Source organism: Carettochelys insculpta, chromosome 25 (genome assembly GCF_033958435.1).
Source record: "Carettochelys insculpta isolate YL-2023 chromosome 25, ASM3395843v1, whole genome shotgun sequence".
Taxonomy (NCBI): domain Eukaryota; kingdom Metazoa; phylum Chordata; order Testudines; family Carettochelyidae; genus Carettochelys; species Carettochelys insculpta.
Genome location: NC_134161.1, coordinates 825,802 through 846,811, shown reverse-complemented (window position 1 = coordinate 846,811; position 21,010 = coordinate 825,802). Strand labels below are relative to the sequence as shown.

Sequence of the window (21,010 nt, the reverse complement as noted above, 5' to 3'; positions counted from 1 at the left end):
TCTTTAAACTTTAAACCTGTGTTCTATCCATTTAAGGGTAAACACACACAGCTTGTCTACACTAGCCCCTCCTTCAAAAGGGGCATGTAAACAAGCTGGAGCAGAGAATAGCAATGAGGTGCTGCGTTGCATATGCAGCACACCATTAGCTTAATTCTTGCCCTACAAACAAACACTGAAGTTGCAAATTTAGAAGCACCAGCAAGCTGTGTAGCTGCAAGCACTCTGAAGTACCTGCACAACTTCATAGTGCCCTTACTCCCAAAACATTTTGGAAGTAAGGGCGCTTTGAAGGGCCAGTGGCTACATGGTTTGCCGGGGCTTTGAAGTTTGCAACTTCAAAGATCCCTGGGGGTGAGAATTAGCTATCTCGTTGCTATTTTCTCCAAGGGCTCATTTACCTTCCCCATTTGAAGGAGGGGGGCTAGTGTAGACAGGCCTCCAGGGTTTTACACTAGTTGGCAGTTTAAAAATAAACCAATTTAAACTTGTCCTTTTTTATATATAAACGAAGCTTAACTCCCCTCTGACCCTGTTCTGTTCAGAGATGCTGTAGTGTAAGGGGATGTGACTGCGTTAAACAAGCGCTTCATTGAATTACCTTGGCGTGTGTTGATTTCTGCAGAAGCTTTGCCTTTACACAGTGGTCACAGCGCAGAACTGATGCTGGGGCGAGGTGTTTAATATTTGCCAGAGAATTCCCCTGTGAGCTTGAGTGTTGTGTAGTGCCCCCAGGAACCAGCTATCAAGTGAGGCTAATGCCCCCTTCCCCCAAAGGTTGCTTGGGAATAAATTCATCTGCCCTACGGGGCTATTCCGGGGAGCGGGACTGCACAACCCCATCTGTACGAGCCGCAGCCTCGGAGCAAGTTACCTGCTTGTTAACCCGGCAACAGGTGCGGGGTTCCGCCTGGGGGGGGGTGCTCACCGCGGGGAACCCCCACCCGCAGCCTAGCGCCCTCCCTGCTGGGCCCAGGAACTGAGCGCCGCGAGGCGGACGCCGCGGCCTGAGTCGTCCCGCGGCAGCGCCGAGGCCGGACAAGCCGAGCCGCAGGCAGCGCAGCGAAGCGCCCCAGATTGGGGCCGGGGCGCGCCACCTACCGCAGCGGCTGCCGGTCCCATTGTCCATGAACGTCGCGCCCGGCCGCGCTCCGGCTGCTATGATAGGTAGAACCGGTGACGCACAGGGTTCTTATCCAATAGGCGATGCTCCTAACGCGCTTGGGCGGTGAGGCGGGACTTCCGGGCGGAAGCGGCCGAGAGGTACTGTGAAGGGGTCGGGGCTCAAGCTTCCCTCCGCGCTGTAGTGACCTGCCCCGTCGTGCGGGTGTTGCGCGCTGCCCAGCACAGCCGTTCTGCAGCCGCCCGCGGGCCCCGCTCCGCAACTGCCCGGCACGTCAGCGGTGCGGCTTCCCCCAGCCCCCTACCGACCCCCCTTGGGCTCAGCCCGGCCCTGGGCTTCCCAGACACCTAGGCCTTCCCCTCCCCCCGCTGGCTCCCAACCACAAATAGACCTGGCTGGGCCCCTCCGCCAGCTCATCTCCGACACCCACAGCCTGTTCCCCATTGACCCCCATGGGCCTGTCAGCTACAAAGCCCCCGTGGGCCCTCTGTTCACATACCCCACAGTGTTCGCACCAACCGGCTCCCTTGCCCGCATAACCCCTCAGCAACCCCCCCCTGCATACACAGACATAACTTCCTACAAATCCCCTTCCCCACTTAACGCCTGCGGTCCTTGCCCCAGGTACCCCTCTCCTAAGCTCAGCGGCAGTGCTGTTGCTTTCTGCCTTTTGCGTGGTATCCATTTCCAGTGTGAGCTTTCACCTCAGAGATGAGCATCTGAAGAGACTTTTATATTTAGTTCTTGTCCTCTCCCAACCCCAGTCTGTTATCTATATCTGTGCAGCTCCATTTTCGGCAGTGCAAGCTGTGCTGGCCCCACCATTCTGCCAGTGCTTTGGTCTCAAAGTTAATTTAGTGCCTGCTCTGAACCTTGCACTTTCCATACTCAGGTAGGGAAATGCGTATGTTAAAATGGCTAAGGGTTATGTCTAATTAGAGTAAATTGTTTGTGTCAGTAACCTGTCTTTGTAAAATGCATGGTACTCTTTCTGGTGCTGTATATTTAATTATATCAAACCTGGACAACATAGCATGTTGCATCTGAGTCTTAGTTAAATGTGGTCCGGCATATTCTCTCGTCTGGCGCCAGTCAGGTCCTGAGGGTGCTGGACAAGCGAGGTTCAACCTGTATATGTTTGGTACTCTACTTCATTCAGTAAATGAGTTGAAAAATGGCCCCTTCCACAAGGAATTGATGCTCTCAACATTATAAAGCTCTTTTATGATGAGTTGTTCCATTTAGGTGTTAAAAAATATTTTTTTAGTTCATAAAATTTTCTTTCCATTTTGTTGCTCCCATATTATCCCCATAGTATCAGGGCATCTTTTCTTTTGGATTTCTTTGGAAGTATTGATTGGTCTCCAAAATGCAAAACGATCTTGATCAAAAAGGGAGTAATTACTTATGGGCAGATGACTTGTATCAGCACTCCATGCTTGACTGCTTTTCATTGTTTTACATCCCTTTGCTTTCTGAATGTCTGCATTTATTATTTCTCAAGGCTTGTTATGTAGTAATTATCCTTCTGTCTCTGAATGAGTCTTTATTCAGCATTCAAGCATAGTGTAATTCTGTTGACTTAAGTGGTTTTACGCCTGGGGTAAATGTTGCCCAGTTCTTTGCTTTTTGTCTTGAACGAGATCTTTTTGTCCTGTTGCATCTCTCTCTCTCTCTCTTTTTTGCACTCCTGCCCTCAAAATGTTGTTGTTGTTGTTGTTGTTTTTGTTTTAAACCCAGTTTCTTTGCTTTTCCAGACACAGGAATATAGTTGCACAACTGTCCTGAACTCTTCCACAGAGAAGTTCATAGGCTAGAGAAAGGGGATTAAGTTAGTTACGTACAATCACTTGCAGATTCGGTAAGTGTGAATAAGACCCCATCTCAGTCCTAGGTGGGTGATCATCAGTGTTTTAGCCACAGAGCGTAACAGTAATTGGGAGAATTACAAAACTATCTTGAAAGATACATTCTATTTGTTTCTGGGAATGCTCATTTCATTAGCATCATTCAGATTGGATTAAATTTCATCTGTCTACAAATTCATTAGCGTGGGAAGAGTCTAGCTCTGCAGTATTGTACTAGCTAAAAGAACAGAGATGGTTGCCGTTATATAATACTTGACAAGGAAATGAGAAATTAAACTGACTGCCTCTTGAAGCTGTAGGACTTTAATCTACTCTGTCTTTTGTAGTGAACCTAGTTTAAGATCTTTTTCTGGGAAGTGATTGATTTTTTTTTTTCAGTTTGTCCTGTTTGAGCTCATAGGTCAGAGGAGAGTTACTGAGTAAGGCACCTCTAATCTTTCCACTTTGAATACTGTTCTGTTTATCTCAAGCTAACTTTACCTTTTTATTTTTCTGCAGGTTGATGGTAATGTCCTGAATGACAGTTCCCTAAGTTAATAATTCTCCAGAAAGCAGCTGTAAACAAAACTGAGAAGAACCAGAGAACACTGGCAAAGCTGTAGCTCTGCAAAAATATCTCAGGATGTGAATTCTGACTGGAGGGTCCAGCTGCCAGTTCAGGCATCCTGACAATTGCTATTTTACTTTTCCTCATGCAAAACTGCTCTTTTGCTCTATGTCCTTTCTCAGATTTACAAGCAGTTGCTATTTCTAAAAAAAATCTTTTATTACGACTATTCATTACAGCTGTGAGTTGAATTTTTAATAAGCAGGACAAATCCTCCTACCAGCTGGATTTTTTTTTCTTTCTTAGAGATATTATTTTGGTTGTACCATGGTGGCTAAGGGTTACACTCGTTACCAAACAGTGATATTCACTGCCATGTTTGTTGGCTACACACTGTACTATTTCAACAGAAAAACATTTTCATTTGTAATGCCCTCAATCATGGAAGAAATAGAATTGGACAAAGATGACTTGGGTAAGAAATTCCTTTGAGATAGAGTTTGTACATGTTTTCTCTTGGTATAGATATATCTGATTATGTTGTGTTACTTGAATCCATATATTAAATGTATGTTCTATCCATCTGAAGAAGTGGACTGAGAAATCACCTACTGTAGAATTTTGGTTTATTTCTCCCTGGTAACTCCCTCTTTAAAATGTGTATCTTTATTCATGTAAGTGTCTATAGTGCCACTGACTTCCATAAGGCAAGTTGAATTTGGTCTATATTTTGTAGTAAAAAAAAAAATTGAAGTGGTAGTCCATGCGGTATCTTAGTTATAATATCTAAAAAGGACATTAACCAGTTAAAAAGCCATTTGTTTTTAAGAAAGCGTTTCCCTTGGTTGTACCACTTACTCTATTTAAAATTAAAGAGATGTTTTAAAATCAACTTGTTTGCTATTTGAGCTGATTCATTTGTTGCATTTTTACTCAGTTTGGTTGTTCAAACTAAATTACTTTCACTCTGTTAATTTTCCTTTGTAAATCTGAAGCAATGTTTGTTTGAAAAACAAGCACACAGAACCTTGTTTTTACTAGAATTTTTACAGATTCAAATGGAAAGTCTGCTTTGTTTGATTTTTTTTTTATAGTGTGTTTTATTTTGGGTTGGGTTTTTTAAATATGAATATAAGAACCTATATGTTGTCCCTAATTGACATGAAAGTACCCCTTTGAGTGATGAATGCTCACTCCAAAAAGTCACTTCTTAATCTGCAAGAATTACAGAAATAGAAAATGGAAGAGGACAATGAACTAATTTTGTCTAATCCTCTATTATTGTAGAACTAATCTTCCATATTAGATACTTTTGTTGTCAAAAATAGTCTCAGAACCAAGTAACATGTAGAAATCCAAAGCAATCTTTCTTTGATTCATTAATATGGGTGGACTTTTTCAAAAATGAATCGTGAAAAGACACTATAACCCCAGTTGCAACTTAATTAAACAAATGTAGAATGCTTCCTTGTTTAAATATAATTAGGGATGCCATTTGGTTTGTGGCTCAAGAAGACTGTAGCAACAACAACAGTTTTTTTGTTGAGTCACCATATTTTGTCTATTTGCCGGTGAATGGACAAATAAATAGAGAAATCTAATGTTCTTTACATATTTAATAAGATAAAAAAGGAGAATTTTTTTCCATGTCACATCGAGTCAGAATTTGGGTTTGGAATCAGTGTTGACTGCACTGCAGTTTTCTGCCTTGAGATAGATTTGCTGGGCAAAATGTTCCAAAGATCTTGTTTGAAAAACTCACTTTTTTGCTGTAGTTTTGATAAACCATTTTAAACCTTAATGCCTAAAAATACCTTAATCTGTTCGGTATCTTGGCACTTTATTTTGTCTTGCATGGCATGGAAAGTAAGATTAAACTGAGAATCTGCTATGCTGATTATCAATATTTACTGACATGAGGTGAATATTTGAGACAAAATGTTGGCACTGCGGGTGGATTTGTATAGGAATTCAAGTAATAAACATAGGCATTCACGGATTAACTCTTGGTGCGAAATACAGGTGCCACTAGGTGAAACAGTACAGAATAGCTATTGTACACTAGCTGTTCTGGACTTTTCCCCATATAGATAAGTCCTTAGTCCAGCACAATTGCCTAAATAAGCCTGGAAGACATTTCTTTTTTTGAATATGCCTATTGGTAGCACTAATACCCCAACTTTTATATATCTTTCTTTGTGCTCAGTGCTTTATGATTTACAAACAGCATTGGATGTTTGGTCTTTAGTTTGGTGAAAACGTAAATCTACAGTCTCCATGACTCTGATGGAGTTAGAGATGTCTCACTACATTGAAGACGAAATAAATGCTGCTTGTCATATGCTTATCTATATTTCAGTTCAGATACTAATAATAATAAAGCCTGTATCCTGCTTACAGGAATACTCTTCTAGAAACCAAATAGAATAGCTGGTGGAACTGATTTCTGCCTGAATGACAACTTGTGAACGTTCTACTGGAGGAATTTGACTGAGTTAACCATCTTGTTGTAAAATGTGTTATTAAAGTAATCCTTTGGTTTCAAATTTATTGCAGGTCTTATCACTAGCAGCCAGTCTGCAGCCTACGCGATCAGTAAATTTATCAGTGGAGTCCTCTCTGATCAAATGAGTGCCCGCTGGCTGTTCTCATCTGGCCTACTTCTGGTGGGCATAGTAAATATTGTCTTCTCTTGGAGCTCTACAGTTACAGTCTTTGCAGGGCTGTGGTTCCTGAATGGTCTGGCACAAGGACTGGGGTGGCCACCATGTGGGAAAGTACTACGCAAAGTAAGCATACTGTTTTTTGTTTCTTTTGGGGCAGGGGTGCAGTCACAGATGTAAACACTGGAGTAGTGCTTAATTTGTGTCGGGGCTTGTAAGGGTTGACTCCTGGAGCCTGTAGAATTGGGCTTGCTGCATCTGTTACAAAAATAAAATATTGTTTCAACCTGACATCTTTCACCCTCAGCAAGTTTATGGATGACACCAAACTAGGGGGAGAGGTAGATACGTTGGAGGGTAGTGATCGGCTCCAGAGTCACCTGGACAAATTGGAGGATTGGACCAAAAGAAATCTGATGCAGTTCAACAAGGAGACGTGTAGAGTTGTCCACTTGGGGTGGAAGAATCCCAAGCATTGTTATAGGCTGGGGACCGAATGGCTAAGCAGCAGTACAACGCGATTATGGTGGATGAAAGGCTAGATATGAGTAAACAGTGTGCCCCTTTTAGCCAAGAAGGCCAGCGGCGCATTGGGCTGCATTAGGAGAAGCATTTCGAGTAGATCTAGAGAAGTTGTTGTTCCTCTCTGTTCGGCACTGGTGAGGCCACATCTCGAGTATTGTGTCCAGTTTTGGGCCCCACAGTATACAAAGGTTGTGGATGTGCTGGAGCAGGTTCAGGGGAGGGCAATGAAAGTGATTAAGGGGCTGGAGCACGTTACCTCTGAGGAGATGCTGGGGGATTTGGGCTTATTTAATTTATAGAAGAGAAGACTGAGGGGTGATTTGATAGCAGCCTTCAACTTCCTGAAGGGGAGCTCTAAAGAGGATGGAGAGAGGCTGTTCTCAGCGGTGACAGACATCAGAACAAGAAGCAATGGTCTGAAGTTACAGAGGGAGAGGAGTAGGTTGGATATTAGGAAAAACTACTTCACTAGGAGGGTGGTGAAGCAGTGGAATGCGTTACCCAAAGAGGTGGTGGAATCTCCATCCCTAGAGGTTTTTAAGTCCTAGCTTGACATAGTCATGGTTGGGGTTGATTCAGCTGGAGGCTGGACGCAATGACTTCTTGAGGTCCCTTCCAGCCCTATGATTCTATGGTTAGAAATAAGCACTTACAAGGTGACTTGAATAGTTGATGATATGGGAATGATTGTTTTACACAACATTCATAGTAGCTCTTGTCCTAATTTCTTCCAGAATACACACCCTACGGGGAACCTTGTAGGAGTCCTTGTGGGAAGGGCCAGAACAAAGGCAGGAAAAGGTGGGGTGGGGCCTGTGACGGAAGGGAGTTGCCCCAAGTCTCACACGTGCCTAGGCTTGGCCCTGGCTAGAATCACGGGTGAATTCACAGCTGTTCGTTCTTCTCCTAGAAGCAGCTGTAGTATAGACACGACTCCAAGTGTGCTGTCTCTGGGTGAATGCCTGGTGGCTCTGTCACAAACCATTCTTGGAGTAAGAGTCTCCTATGCCTCTTGCTGCATATTCAAGCCAAGAATACTCAAGTTGGAAAGTTATTTACTCTGTTTGTTTGTCTTAAGCGGGACAATTTGGTTGCTGATTGTAGTTTAACTTGTATCATCGTAAGAAACCCCAGTTGGTGGATTCCAGCCTCTGAATTGTGAAGACAGAGCCACAACAGCCCCTTTGCTCTAGCAGTTGTTCACTGCTGAGCAAGGGAATGATAATTCAGTTTTAGTTTGAGCTGCCAGTGGGCACAAGTCAGATCACATTGCATCTCAGGATATTTTGGGAGTATGGTACTTATCTCTTCTGCCCCTAAGAGGAAAAAAGATTCCAGTTTGCTGATACAGAATATCAAGTGACATACAGAACAGGGCCACTGCTGAATTTCGTGTTTGTTTTGACTGTTTCAGAAGCCAGAATTGGATAATTTAGCAGTGTGAAGAAGAAGAAAATCTTAATATTATAAAGCTAGGACCTAAAATCTGTGGTTCTCTGTAGTAATGTTTAAATGATTTGGTCTGAGGCAGGAACAAAGAAGTTGCTGCCATGGAGAATATTCATTTTCTTGCTTCCACAACTAGCCTTGGTAGGAGCTTCCCTCTAAACCAATAACCCTGTTTCTGTCTCTGCAAGAGTAATGCTGGCAATGGGATGTGTAAAAATGAGAACAGTGGGTGTATGTGAGAGAAGGAGAAATGAACAACTAATCACAACTGTCCACAAAGCCCTTATGTTTCCTATGCTCTATACTGTGGGCAATGAATGGAGGGGGGAGGATTAACCTTTCACAGAGTAACAGAGAGGTAGCCGTGTTAGTCTGTACTCCAACAAAACAAAGCAGTGGAAATGTAGCCGTATAAAGACTAACAAAATGATTTGTTTTGCACACTGAGGGGGAAGCTAGCTGCAAATGAAGAGAAAATATCAAGTAGCACTTCTGGAAGATTGTCAGCAAGGTATTGAATTCCATGGGGCTTGATCCTACTCCCTTTGGCATCAATGGCAGTTGTACCATTGACTCTGTTAGAAGTAGGATTGAACCTACAGCAATCACGCCATCAGCAAGGGGCCTGCCTTGTGCTGTGCTCCCTCACCATCCTCTTCCGTAAGTATCAGGGCCTGACAGTTAGCAGTTGAAAGACCTGATTTTCCCCCTCATCTGGTACAAGGTAGGCCGACCGTGACAGGATGACAGGATGACTTCAGCAGGTGGGGGATTCTAAGATGTACATGGTTGATGTTTGCAGAAAGCTTAGCTTCTTGGATGGAAGGGGATGTTGAAGAGTAAAATATTTTTATATCTAGTTTTGTCAACTTCTGTCTACTAGGATCTGAACTGGCTGCCAAGGTACTTAATTGCAGGTGTTTTGGACCTGAGTCTAATTCCCACTCCATCGCATGTTGCTCACACTCTCTTTCTTTCCCTGTTGCACAGTGGTTTGAGCCTTCACAGTTTGGAACATGGTGGGCAATCCTCTCCACCAGTATGAATCTGGCTGGTGGCTTGGGCCCCATTGTTGCTGCTCTGATGGCTCTGAGCTATGACTGGCGCACAACTCTGTCCATCTCTGGCTTCATTTGCGTGGGCACCTCCTTTATTTGTCTTGTTCTGATTAAAAACGAGCCCTCAGACGTTGGGCTACCAAACATCGAACCAGGAACCATGAAAGGGACAAAAGGTGAGCAGTAGACTCTTCATCTTACAATTAAGAAGTGTAGGTAACAGGAGAGCAAGAGGGGGTGGGATGTGTTCTACCTAAGATTTATAATCTGAGTGTTCCTCCAGCTCGTTGATGCTGGAACGTACCTTTCCCATTTCCTGAATGTGCTGCTTAGCAGCATCTAACTCAAAATCTGCTTGCAGCTATCTACCGTGTGAACACTTGAGGTATCATAGTGAGGGAATACTTTGTGTGTCAGTCCCAGTGTGTCTCACAGCAGGAACAAAAAAGAACCGTCACCTAATGGAGTGTCATAAGGCACAGAAGGAGCCTGGCCCACTTTCACACCAATTCCCAGGTTTGACACTAATTATGAGACACTCAGCAAGTCACATCACCCCTGTGAGCCATCTTCTCCCCATCTGTTAATAGTCTTCTGTTTCCCTTGGGGTCTTAAATTATTCATGTCATGATATGAGATCCTCCATGTGAGAGAGATTTGAAGTAGAGCTTTCTGCCTGTTTTAATCTCACTTTCAGCCACTCCTGTTGTTATGGTAGCAGATCCTGTGGAACCCACAGAATCCCAGTCATGCTGCAGGGCTCCATGCTAATCTCAGGCAGAGCTCTAGCACAGTGCATAATTATTTGTTCCTTACTGAACAGCAGACAGAATTTCTGCCTTTGACATGTCCCCACTTCTTTAATAAATAGAGAATTCTGCCTTCTGTTTTGTTGACCCCTAGTTTAAGCGGACTCTGCTCAACATTCAGTGTCCTGTACTAGGACAGCTAGTTAATAAATGTTGGTTCATTTCACTGGACGTGATCCTTCTCTTGCAAACCAAAGGGCTGAAGGGGTTGTTTTAACACAGGGACTTTCACTGGATTTACAAATCTACAAAAATGCTTGTGAAGGACTAATTTCTGGTATCACCCTGTAAACCTTTTGCTGCTGGAACTGGCATTTGGTAATTGTCATGGGAATATAATTACTACCACAGTTTATTTTGGGCATACAAGTCTTAGCAGACATGATAGGCAGGTTCGTGTAAGAACTGAGCAGCTAGCTTAACCACTGCATCCCTGATAGAATGTATAAAGCTTATTTCACAGACCAATGATGAGGACTAGAAATAAAATCTGAAAGAATAGACAGGAGAGCAAAATTACAGGAAGTAAAATGTAGTTTATCAGTGTGACCTTTTTCATTAAGTGGAATAAATTCCATAGATAAACTTCTTTGTACAGAGCAAATGGGAGGTAGCAATGGCTAACCACTGTTAGTTACTATGCACTACTTTTACTTTAGAAAAGCCCTACTGTTACAAGGTTGCTTCCACTGCACACGAACTCTGTTTGCAGGTCATCCTCCCCCACTGCTGGACTGACTGACTATCCTTTTGCTATGTCCAAGTGGTGTAGTGGTGTTTCTACTAATTCTCCTTTCAGGCTCATCCAGAGATGACAGCACCCTGGCAGAGCTGCTCCTCTCACCATACCTCTGGGTCCTTTCAGCTGGCTACCTGGTTGTCTTTGGAGTGAAGACGTGTTGTACGGACTGGGGTCAGCTCTTCCTGATCCAGGAGAGAGGACAGTCTGCTCTCGTGGGTAAGACACAACAGTTTCATTTTAAAGCCTAAAGGCAGGATTTTCAAAGCTGCCTCAAAGAGCAAGGTGTCCAATTCCCATTTTAATGGGATCTGAGCACCTTTGAAAATACCATTCCAGATGAAGAGGATAACTGAATGGTACTGGGAATGGTCAAGAAATCCAGGCACTTTCTCATTAGGTCACAAGTTCAAATTCAGCCCAGTCTTGTAGTAACCCATCAATGGTGGTATACAGGAAATGAGTTTGAGTGTTTGACTGGTTCCGTATGACTCAGGTGCATGACCAAGAAACCCCCCGGCACAAAGGGCAGAAATAAGCTCCTTTGTAGAGATACCAGAGACTACTTGACAGGTCTTCTTACCTCACACCAAGTGGGCCTCATAGATAAATGTTTGTCTCCTGCAAGTGTGCCCCATATGTAGAGAAATCTGCTGTGCTATTGCCTGGTTTGCCCTGGCTCTGCGGACAGAGAATTTCACTTCCTGGGCTGCTGGTGTGGCCCTGCCCCACAACTCTTAAACACTACTTAAATAAAAACAACACGCTTTGAGAAGAACTGCGGAAACTGAGAGACAAGACAAAGTATAGCATTTTAGTGCTAGCTGTGTCATTTTCTCTGATGGTGCCTTTATAGTGAACTGCTCCCTGTGCACAAACATAAATCATTCCAAAGAATTTATTTAGGTCTAACCAACCCTCCCTTATCCTATGTTCTAGGCAGTTCTTACATGAGTGCCTTGGAGATCGGGGGCCTAGTAGGAAGCATCGTTGCTGGGTACCTTTCTGACAGAGCAGTAGCACGGGTAAGCAACCTAGAATCTTCCCTATTACCTTACTCTTAGTAGCAAAGATTGAAGATTTCAATGCAATAACTGGAATGTCTGGTAGCTCTCAACTTAAATGTCTTGGGGTGAGAGAACTGCAGAGGTTAGAGGTTGTAAAGCGTCCTTCCTGGGTTGTCAAGGGATGCTGATGCAGGGTCAGTGCCCGTTTAAAACTATTTTTTTCTTTCTCTATACCTCAGGAGATACAGAATCTTTTTTTTCTAGCAGCTGGGATTTTCCAGCAGACTGCAGAAAGATTGGAGCTTATCTCCTTTAGGCATCTTTGAAATCCCAGGCTGCATTCTCTGTGCCCAGCCGTGGGGGTAAGGAATCTGAATCCACCACATACTACAGATGGTTGCAAGAACATACATGCAGCTAGCTGTGCTGATCAAGCTGCTAGTAGCCACTCTAGCCCCACTGCTGGAAGTTGTGATGGGGTCCCCAGGGTATTTTAAGTTGCTTGAGGGCAGCAAGCAGGGATCGGGGGACACACAGGGCCAAGCATGGAAGGGCAGCAGGTTGGCTGGGGGAGAGACCCAACCCCAAACTTTGGAGAGCAGGGCCCCCAGGCCAGGAACATTCTTGGTGCCTTAGCACCACAGGCCCATGCAGCTTGTGACTATGTAAGGTACCTCTATGAGAAACATAACTGCTTGTTACAGATAGTAATTAATTAACATGATAATATAGAGACAAATATATACTAATCTATAGAGCTCATTTGTTTCATTCACAGAGTTTTGTGTAATCCCATTTCCCACTCCTTTTCTTGTAGGTATGTACCTCTTGCTCTGATTCTCATTTCAACATGTGCCAACACATGAAGTGAAACTTCACCTGAAACTGTCAGTCAAGCAGTTTCCACCCAAAATAGTTCACTCAGCTCAAAACTTAGTAAAGTCAAAGACGTGCAAGTCTGGACTAAAGTTTTGTAATGAAATTGAAAACATGGTGAATTTTGTTAAATTTCTTACAGCCTAATAATTAAATCAAGTCTCTCTGGTGTGCATGAGAGAGAACCTTTGAGGAGAGTAATATATGCCCCTCAGCCTACATTAGATTGTAACATCTTGTAATGTTGTTATTTGCAGCACTGGACTACAAAATACAAGGCCATAAAATTGTATTAACTATTGTAACAAGGTCAAGCTGGCAGCGCAGAACCCAGCCTGGGGCTAGGGGAAAGACAGAGTTAATTGAGCTCACAGGTAGAGGCAACAGGATGTGGTGCAGGCAATCAGTTGACAAGGACCAGCTGAGGTAACTGCTGGGAGGCATAAAAGCAGTGGAGGCAAACAGAGCTGGAGAGGAGAAGGAGAGAGGTGGTGGTAGAGCGTCAGAGACAAGAAGTAGCCAGAGCAGCTCAGGAGAAGGAAGGTGCTTACAACAGAGCTGGGCTGGGACCAGTGGTGGGCTTGCCTCTGCTGGTCATTCCAATGGCTCTGATAGTGAGAGAAGAGGGAGGGAGATGGGTTCTGACCTGAACGGGGCAGCTGCAGCCTGGCCTCTCCAGCTTGAGGGACAGAGATAAGGGGCCTAAACTGAGGCAAAAGGGGCACTTTGCCACACTATACAGATGTCAGATATCCACAGGGTACAAAGTAGTAAAAATGTGGCTTTCTGATGAATTGGGTGGATGCAGGGATGGGAGGTAAAATTGCAGTTTTGTTCCCTGACCTCCACTCATATCATGAGAAGTCGAGATGAGAGGAATTCATTCCAGCTCTGTAATGATGAGCAGGGCCTTTGTCATCCATCAGGTTTCCAAGAGAGCTTTCCAGCTGACTTTGTTTCTGATGAGATTACAGATATGACAGAGGAAACTGTGGTGGTATACCTTAACTTTTGTAAGGCAGTTGACTGTGCGCTTCACAATAGTCTAACGACAAATAAAACTTACCACTATACAAAAGTAATGTAGCCCGTATTAAATGGATTATAATCTCATGAACTGATAGATTATGAAAAGAAATTGTGTCCGGGGAATCAACATGCAATGATGGTGCTTCCTGCAGGTTCTGTCTTTAGCAGCACTTTATTCAATATCTGTCATTGATCTGAAAGAATTATATAAAATATTTGCTTGAAAAATTTGCAGATGATACCAAAAATAGGTGTGGCAAATAATGAAAAATACAGGTTCATTATTTAGGCAGCTCTAGATTGCTTGATTGTGGGTTCATTTGAAAAACAGGTTAAATGCAGGGGCACATGTCTAGGAACAGAGCATGTAGGCCACACAAGATGGGCAGACATATCCTGGAACACAGTGACATTGGAAAAGACTTAGGCGTTATGGTAAATAACCAGCTGAACATGAGCTGTCACCTTACTGCTGGAATTAAGAGGACTAATGCAGTGATTGGATGTGTAAGCAGGGAAATCATGAGAAAAGTTGGGGAGTTGTTACCTACCCTCTGCATGTAGCATCCGTGTGACCATAGCTGGATTAGCTGTCCAGTTCTGGTGTCTACACTTCAAAAAGGATGTTGAAAAATTGGAAAGGATTCAGAAAAGAGCTACAAGAATGATGAGCTCTGGAAAATGCTTCATAGTGAGAGATTTAAGAGGCTTACTCTGTGTTAAGAGGTGGCTTGATCATGGTCTACAAATAGTGTTTACCTGAGTTTGGGAGATTTCTGAAAGATGGCTCTTTAATCTAGCAGAAAGAAGCATAATGAGATGATGGTTGAGAGCTAAATCAACTGATTTGGTTAGACAAATCAACTAGAAGTAAGGTCAGGGAGGATAAATAACCACTAGTACAACTTACCTTGGGATGAAGTGGATTTTACATCAGTTGGAGTCTTTTGGAAAGACATTGGTCTGGATCTGTAGATATGCTGTAGCTCAAACAGAATTTATGAACTTGAAGCAGAAATTACCAGGTAAGTTTCTAGGTCGACACCTTTGGGCTCTAACTGCTTTGAATAAGTTAGCATTAGGAGTTCTCGTTTTTGGTGCAGTCTCTGTCAGTTCCACTATGTATTCCAGGTGGGTCTGTCAAGTTACGGGAATCCTCGGCATGTACTCCTGCTTTCCATGATGGCGGGAATGTCTGCTTCGATGTACCTTTTCCGGGTCACAATCACAAGTGACTCTCCTAAGGTAACCCACGCACAAGCAGTTTGTTCCCATGCAGCATGTGTTATGAATGACAACTGGTGCGTTCCCTACTGGGGAGAGAAGGCTCTGTCCTCCTGCTGTGCTGGCTCCCCCTGGCATATTCAACTGTTTTCCAAGATGCTGCCCATTGCAATACAGCAGCTGCCTAGAAAAGTGCCTGGGCTGCAGCAGCAGCAGCAGCAGGCTGCCTCCTGCCAAGGGTTGGCTTGCAGGACAGAAGCTGAGCCATGTCAGAAGGGTGAAGGTTTCTCTTCCCAGAAGCTGAGCTTGGATAAGCAGGGGCAGCCTGCTGAGACGCTGTGCTGCACTGAGCAATATCCTCTTAATAGATGTTCTGGCCCCCATCTGTTACTCTCCCTGGCCAGGCTGGCTGCTGGAGGGGCATTTGCCCCTGGAGCCCAGCATTTGCCCCTTTCATTAGTTGCTGAGTCCCACAAATTGCACTTAGACACCAACTAGAAGTCTTTTATGCATTGGGAGTTCTGCATAAAAATGGTAGAACTGTTATGCCACAGTATTTTTTTATTTGAGTAATGACAGTATGCTCAGAGCTCCTCAAATAAATGAAGAACCAATCCTGCCTGAAGGAGTTCAATCTAGCTGTTAGCAAATCATGCTCAAACACCGACAATTTAGAACTCTGCTGAAAACTGTAGCTCTTCCTCTGACTTCAGAATCCTTTTGTAAAGGACTTCACAAAATTCCAGGGCATCCTATTTGAAATATTTATAAAACAGACTGTAGCATAACTTTCTGGAACCCTGTTTCAGAACCACCATATCTGGCCTGGTATTTATAGATTTTATCTGCAGCTGAGAAATTTCAGGAAGTTTTGGCAGCCTGAAATCTAGTCAGTTTCACTAACTCAACTAAAAATAGCTCCAGGGTTTTAGGCTTGCCCCAGAGTCCTTTGCCAATTTGTGAGATTTTATTTTCACAGTCAGGTTTTTTTCCTCCTTTCCCTTCCGCTCTGTGAAACTGCCACAGATGAGGTGAGATGCTGTTTCCATGGCAGAGTCAATACTGAGTGGTTTATTGACTTGTTTAAATTGTGCTGCTAACTGCATAATGTAAACAAACTGAACTAGAGAAAATTTGTTCTCTGCTCTCCTTAAGTTGTCCGAGGTGTTAGGTATAATAGTAATAGTGTACCAAGGTGACAGCACCTGACTTTACGGAGTTATACATGGCTCTTTTGCTGAGCTACTGTTGGAATTAGAATCCTGAAAAAAAAAACCAAACCCTGCTGATTCCTTGTTCCAAATGCTGCTTGTCAGCACCCACAGAATATAAAGGAGGTGGAACCAGCTGCCTGGAAAGAGGGAATTGGGTGCTCAGACAAAACTGTCTCTGCAGAGAAAAAACTATAGAAACAGTCACGACAGGGAGAAAGCAAAGTTTCAGAATTATGTTATGGTGGTGGCTCAACTTCCAATAAAGCCAAGCTGCAAGGTGGTAAATTTGAACATTGACTAGGTAGGTTCAGGGAGTTAATGCATTATTGGACAAGAGTGTTTAAACTAACTGTATCCCTTTTAATGGTAAGGACTTGGTAAGCAGCGCATTTGGCAGTTGTCTGCATCAATCCATAATATTTGTGGTTCTTTCCCTGGGGTGGCTGCCAAACAAATGGAATTTCACTTCTGTCCTTTTAAATGTCTCCTCCCTTTTTCCCTCAGGAAAACAGCTTCTGGATTGTAGCCTTGCATCCTCTCGCTGCCCTCACAGGCTTAACGGAACAGGAGGTTTCTGCCTTGTCTTTCTCTATCCCTTTCTGCCTGTTTCTACCTTTACTGAGTCTTTCCTATTGTGAAAGGTTGGTTAGTTCAACAGGATTTATAACAGGGCATTATGAAGAGTGCTGTAAGTTTTCTGAAAGAAGCTTTATAATTTCATATGACTAAACTAACAATCTGAATGAAACCAGCACGAAAACACTGATAAGTTCTGGGGTGTTTACCCTTTAGATAAACAGCCTTTTGCGATCTTCTGATGGAAGGCCTTAAAATGGGCAAAAAACTATAAACCTTTTGTGGGCCTCAGATTGGTGTCATTGCTCACCCACTTTTCAATGCCAGTTTGTCAGTCAGTTCCAACCTTAGAGTTTGTGTTCAGACAAACTCCTTTTAATGTAACACTGTGGGGATTTTGAAGTGACACAATAATGGGAGTGCTTCAAAACAGGAATAAATGCCTTGGTGAACACTGGCCCATCAAACTATAATGCCCTTTAACCAACACTCTTCAGAATGATTTTTTTTAAAAGGTCACTCTGCAGTGAAGACTTTTTATGTGTCATTTCATTATAACTTAAAGCACAGTAAAAAGAACTTTGAAAAAACACAGTGACCAAGTCTTTCTGCTTAAGGGATTTTATACTGCGACCTGGCTATATCATGTTTCAGATAGTTATTCAGAATCATGCAGAAAACAGTTCCTGCTTACACGCTGATAATATGCTGGCCAATGAAGTCAGGAATGCATTACATTATAAACTGCCATCAGTTACAAATGTAGGTGGCAGAGCGGACTTTCACATGGTTAGTTTATGTCCACTGGCCAGGAAAGCAATGTCAGCCAGAAAAATGTTCAGTTTGAATCATATTGGTGACAGGACAACAAATGCAGTCAAATTTAGGAAACCCATTTCTGATTACTGTGTGCTTGTGTTCATAGCTATGGATACTGATTCTGGGAGCCATCTTTGGGTTTTCTTCATATGGACCAATTGCATTGTTTGGCGTGATAGCAAATGAGAGTGCACCTTCGAACCTGTGTGGCACCTCCCATGCTATTGTTGCACTAATGGCTAATGGTGAGTGACCCTCTCCCCTCCCCTGCCCAAAAACAAAACAAAACAAAACAAAAAATAAAAAACCTTCAAACTTCACAGTCTTTATTCTGTAGCAGCAAGAAGCCTCAGTTCCTGATTATCTTAATCTGGCAAGTTGAGGTTTACCACTGGCACTGATATTCTTGATAATATCAGTTGCTCCTGAGTAGTACAAAAGTTTCTCTGTCAAGCAGCATAGCTGAGAGAATTGGAAGCAAACGTTTGTGCGATTGTCTGTTTCTTCCACAATTACAGTGGGTCGCTGGAGACCTGAGACTCTCACTGAGAAATTTCCCTAATTTCATGCTTTATTCTCAAGATGTTTCATTCTGCAGCTCACATGGGCAACAATGAGGACTGCAGTCTGCACAAAATGGTCCGAGGCAGCAGATATCGTTCTCCAAATCCAGTCTGTTAAGAATGTGGTTAAGATGGCCAAATGTGAAGTATATATTCTGTGTTGGGCTTTCTGGAACTGTAGCCTCTTAGGTCACCTGTAGAGATTTCTCGTTAAAGTCCTTACCATTGAAATCTCGGCCTTTGCCAGTCCAGTGAAGATTTATAGACAAAAGTCCAGTGTAGAAAGGTTTACTTATTAGGGAACCAGTCCGTGCACATTAATGTTCTAAGAATTTTGTCTTAAAAAACCCCAAACAAAATACCCAGCTCAGTAGTTCAGAAGTTGTTGCCAACATCCTGAGGTCTGGAGCAAGCCTGAGTCCGTATGCATATGGCTCACAATATGAGATGGTCCAGCTGAAGTTTTTAACCCTGACTTCCCCACATCTTAGCAGAGTTTAATTCTGCAGTTTTGAGTCAGACATATTTCTGGTCACAAATGAAAACGCTTCACTGTTTGTCTGTCCTCCTTATAAGACTTCATTGTCCAAATATTAAAAAGCTTTCCCAACGCAGAAAATTGGTTGCACCCCTGAGTTTTCTGACTGAAAACATCCAGGTTGGAGGAAAAGCTGGCCATAGCCCATTCACTGAGGAACACTGAAGGAGTGACACTGAGAAAACTTTGGAGTGACTAGCTCTGATTCTCCAGGCAGGACAGAATTGTCTTCTGTCCTGGGTTAGTAGTTTGTACTTTTTAAAACAAGCTTCAGATACCTGGCTTGACCACAAACGAGTTGTCAGTAGGAGAAATGGGAAGATTCTGCTGCTACTACTAGGGACTAACTCTGTTCTCTCTGCAGTTGGTGGTTTTTTGGCTGGTTTGCCTTTCAGTACGATAGCCAAGCACTACAGCTGGGCCACAGCCTTCTGGGTAGCTGAAATAACATGTACAATCAGCACTGTAGCCTTCTTCTTGCTGCGAAACATCCGTACCAAGATGGGTCGAATACCCAAGAAGATAGACTAAAGATGATCAGCAAAGGTACTGTGGATGCTCCAGTTGCTATTACGGGATGGCATGTGATTATTAATTAGTGGGGGACTGAGTTTCCTACCAGCACAACCTAGATCAGACTGTTTAAACTTAAATTAAAAAAAAAAAAATTATTTTAGTCATTCCTATTTGGAAAGGCGCAAGATCTTCAGTGGCTGTTATATTTTACTGCTTACAGCAGTTTTGGTTAGTGAGTTACTGTTTATATGTCATGACCTCACTTTATCTCTGACCTGAAGTACTATTAGCACACCAAGGAAAGACTTGGAAGTCTTAATTGCTAAGCTAGAAGTACTGCAGAAACTGGGTATCTGGTACCTACCTAGACTTCTTGCTGTTGGCCTCATTGTTTACAGAAATATTAGAATTAGTCAGCACTGAGCCTATTTTCACTTACTTCCACTTGCTGTTGTAGGCGCAGCTGTGACCCAGCTTACTCTGCTGTGAGTTACCTCCTGTATCTCCCTCCCCAGAAGCAGAGACTGCGGGCTCACTACTGAAGAAAAACACTGCTCCCCCAGCACTCATCACAGACTGAACAGTTACTGAACCACATATGCCTGCAGATCCCTCCTGTTGCAGAAAAACAGCACCCTTTCAGTAACTGTAAGAGAGTCAAGTTCTTGGAAATCCCTTAAAGAGATGGAAGCATTGTACAACAGTTATTTTTGCTGTCACCATGACTAACCTCAGAGTACTGAACAGCTGCAAAACAAATTAACACCCAATAGAATAGTACTTCCTAGAACAACGACGAAACTCGTTCAAAAGTGTATGCAGTAATAGCATCAGACACAAACCCACCGGCCAGCTCCACTCTTCCTGCATTATCTAGAAGAGCCTTAAAGACCTTATGATTAGGCTGTAGATGTTTGTTTCAATAAGAAACATAATCAAGGATGTTGTCTAATGAAACCTGATGTTTCTAATGGCTCCAGTTCCAGTGAGCTGAACCAGGTGCAGCATTTTTAGGTTAGAACTACAGCACAGAAACAGCTTACCATGATGAAGCCTTGTTAGCAGGACCATGGTCCACTGGTAGTAAACATATCATATGCTGAAAGACTCTTGTTGCCAGGATTTGTGTTTTCTGCAAGGTTTCAGTTCTTTAGAATGTCTTTAGGTAAGCAAGCATCTCAGCTGCCGCCACCAGGACGTGAAATTGCTCTGTTAGCACTGTTGTACAAGATACTTACGCATGCGTATTAAGAAATGCTGTTTACCAACCGTGAAATAAAAATGGAGCACTGCACTGGAAGCACAAGGGACCAAGGAAAAAGTGGGAGTTCTTGTCTAGAGGCTAGTGTTGGATGCAGGACCTTCCTCTTTCTGCGCTGAGCAGCCTCAGTCAGAAGCAGTTATTTTTTGCTGCCCATCCTACTGCTGTTCCTCAGAACAGTTGTGCAGTACCTCATTCATTATACCTATCTCCCCTGACTGAAATCCTTTATTCCTGTTTACACAGAGGTAAGCTGAAGCACTGCTTTACAAACAAGGAGCTTCTGGGCACAGTAAAGCACATGTCAAGACAGAATGGTGTCAGATGGTAAAAAAACACTGGAGTGACAGCAGGTTGCACATTCATACTAGCTCTAAGAGAAGCAAATATGTTCAATCCAAGAATTAATCTGCCCATGTTTAAGGGAATGTTTATTACTTGTACATCAAAAGTAACCATTTGCCTGAACCATAAACTAAAGCTGCAGATAAATATATAACTTACAAACTTAAGAGTAAGAAAGGGGAATAAAGCTGAGGTTTTACCACCATGTTGTCCTGTATTCCTGTGTTGCAGTGACAGTACTAAAGGGGCAACTGCAGTTTC

The 21,010-nt window shown here is 43.2% G+C and overlaps 1 protein-coding gene across 6 annotated transcripts; it reads left to right on the top strand.

The window, feature by feature from the left end:
• Positions 1–1,292: 1,292 nt before the first annotated feature.
• SLC37A4 (solute carrier family 37 member 4) lies at positions 1,293–20,951 on the top strand. 6 transcript variants are annotated; one of them, XM_074976784.1, is made up of 13 exons: positions 1,293–1,403; positions 1,910–2,015; positions 2,881–2,984; positions 3,490–4,013; positions 6,095–6,327; positions 9,166–9,409; positions 10,842–11,000; positions 11,721–11,806; positions 14,825–14,938; positions 16,636–16,701; positions 17,633–17,771; positions 18,992–19,173; positions 19,601–20,951. In XM_074976784.1, the coding sequence occupies exons 4-12, from the start codon at positions 3,866–3,868 to the stop codon at positions 19,156–19,158; spliced, it is 1,356 nt and encodes a 451-aa protein (XP_074832885.1). In that variant the 5' UTR covers positions 1,293–1,403; positions 1,910–2,015; positions 2,881–2,984; positions 3,490–3,865; the 3' UTR covers positions 19,159–19,173; positions 19,601–20,951. The 6 variants fall into 6 exon arrangements, 5 of the variants coding, with proteins under 5 accessions (XP_074832885.1, XP_074832886.1, XP_074832887.1 ...); XM_074976785.1 differs by lacking the exon at positions 2,881–2,984; XM_074976786.1 differs by lacking the exon at positions 1,293–1,403 and having other exon boundaries at positions 1,521–2,015; positions 19,659–20,951.
• Positions 20,952–21,010: the final 59 nt, after the last annotated feature.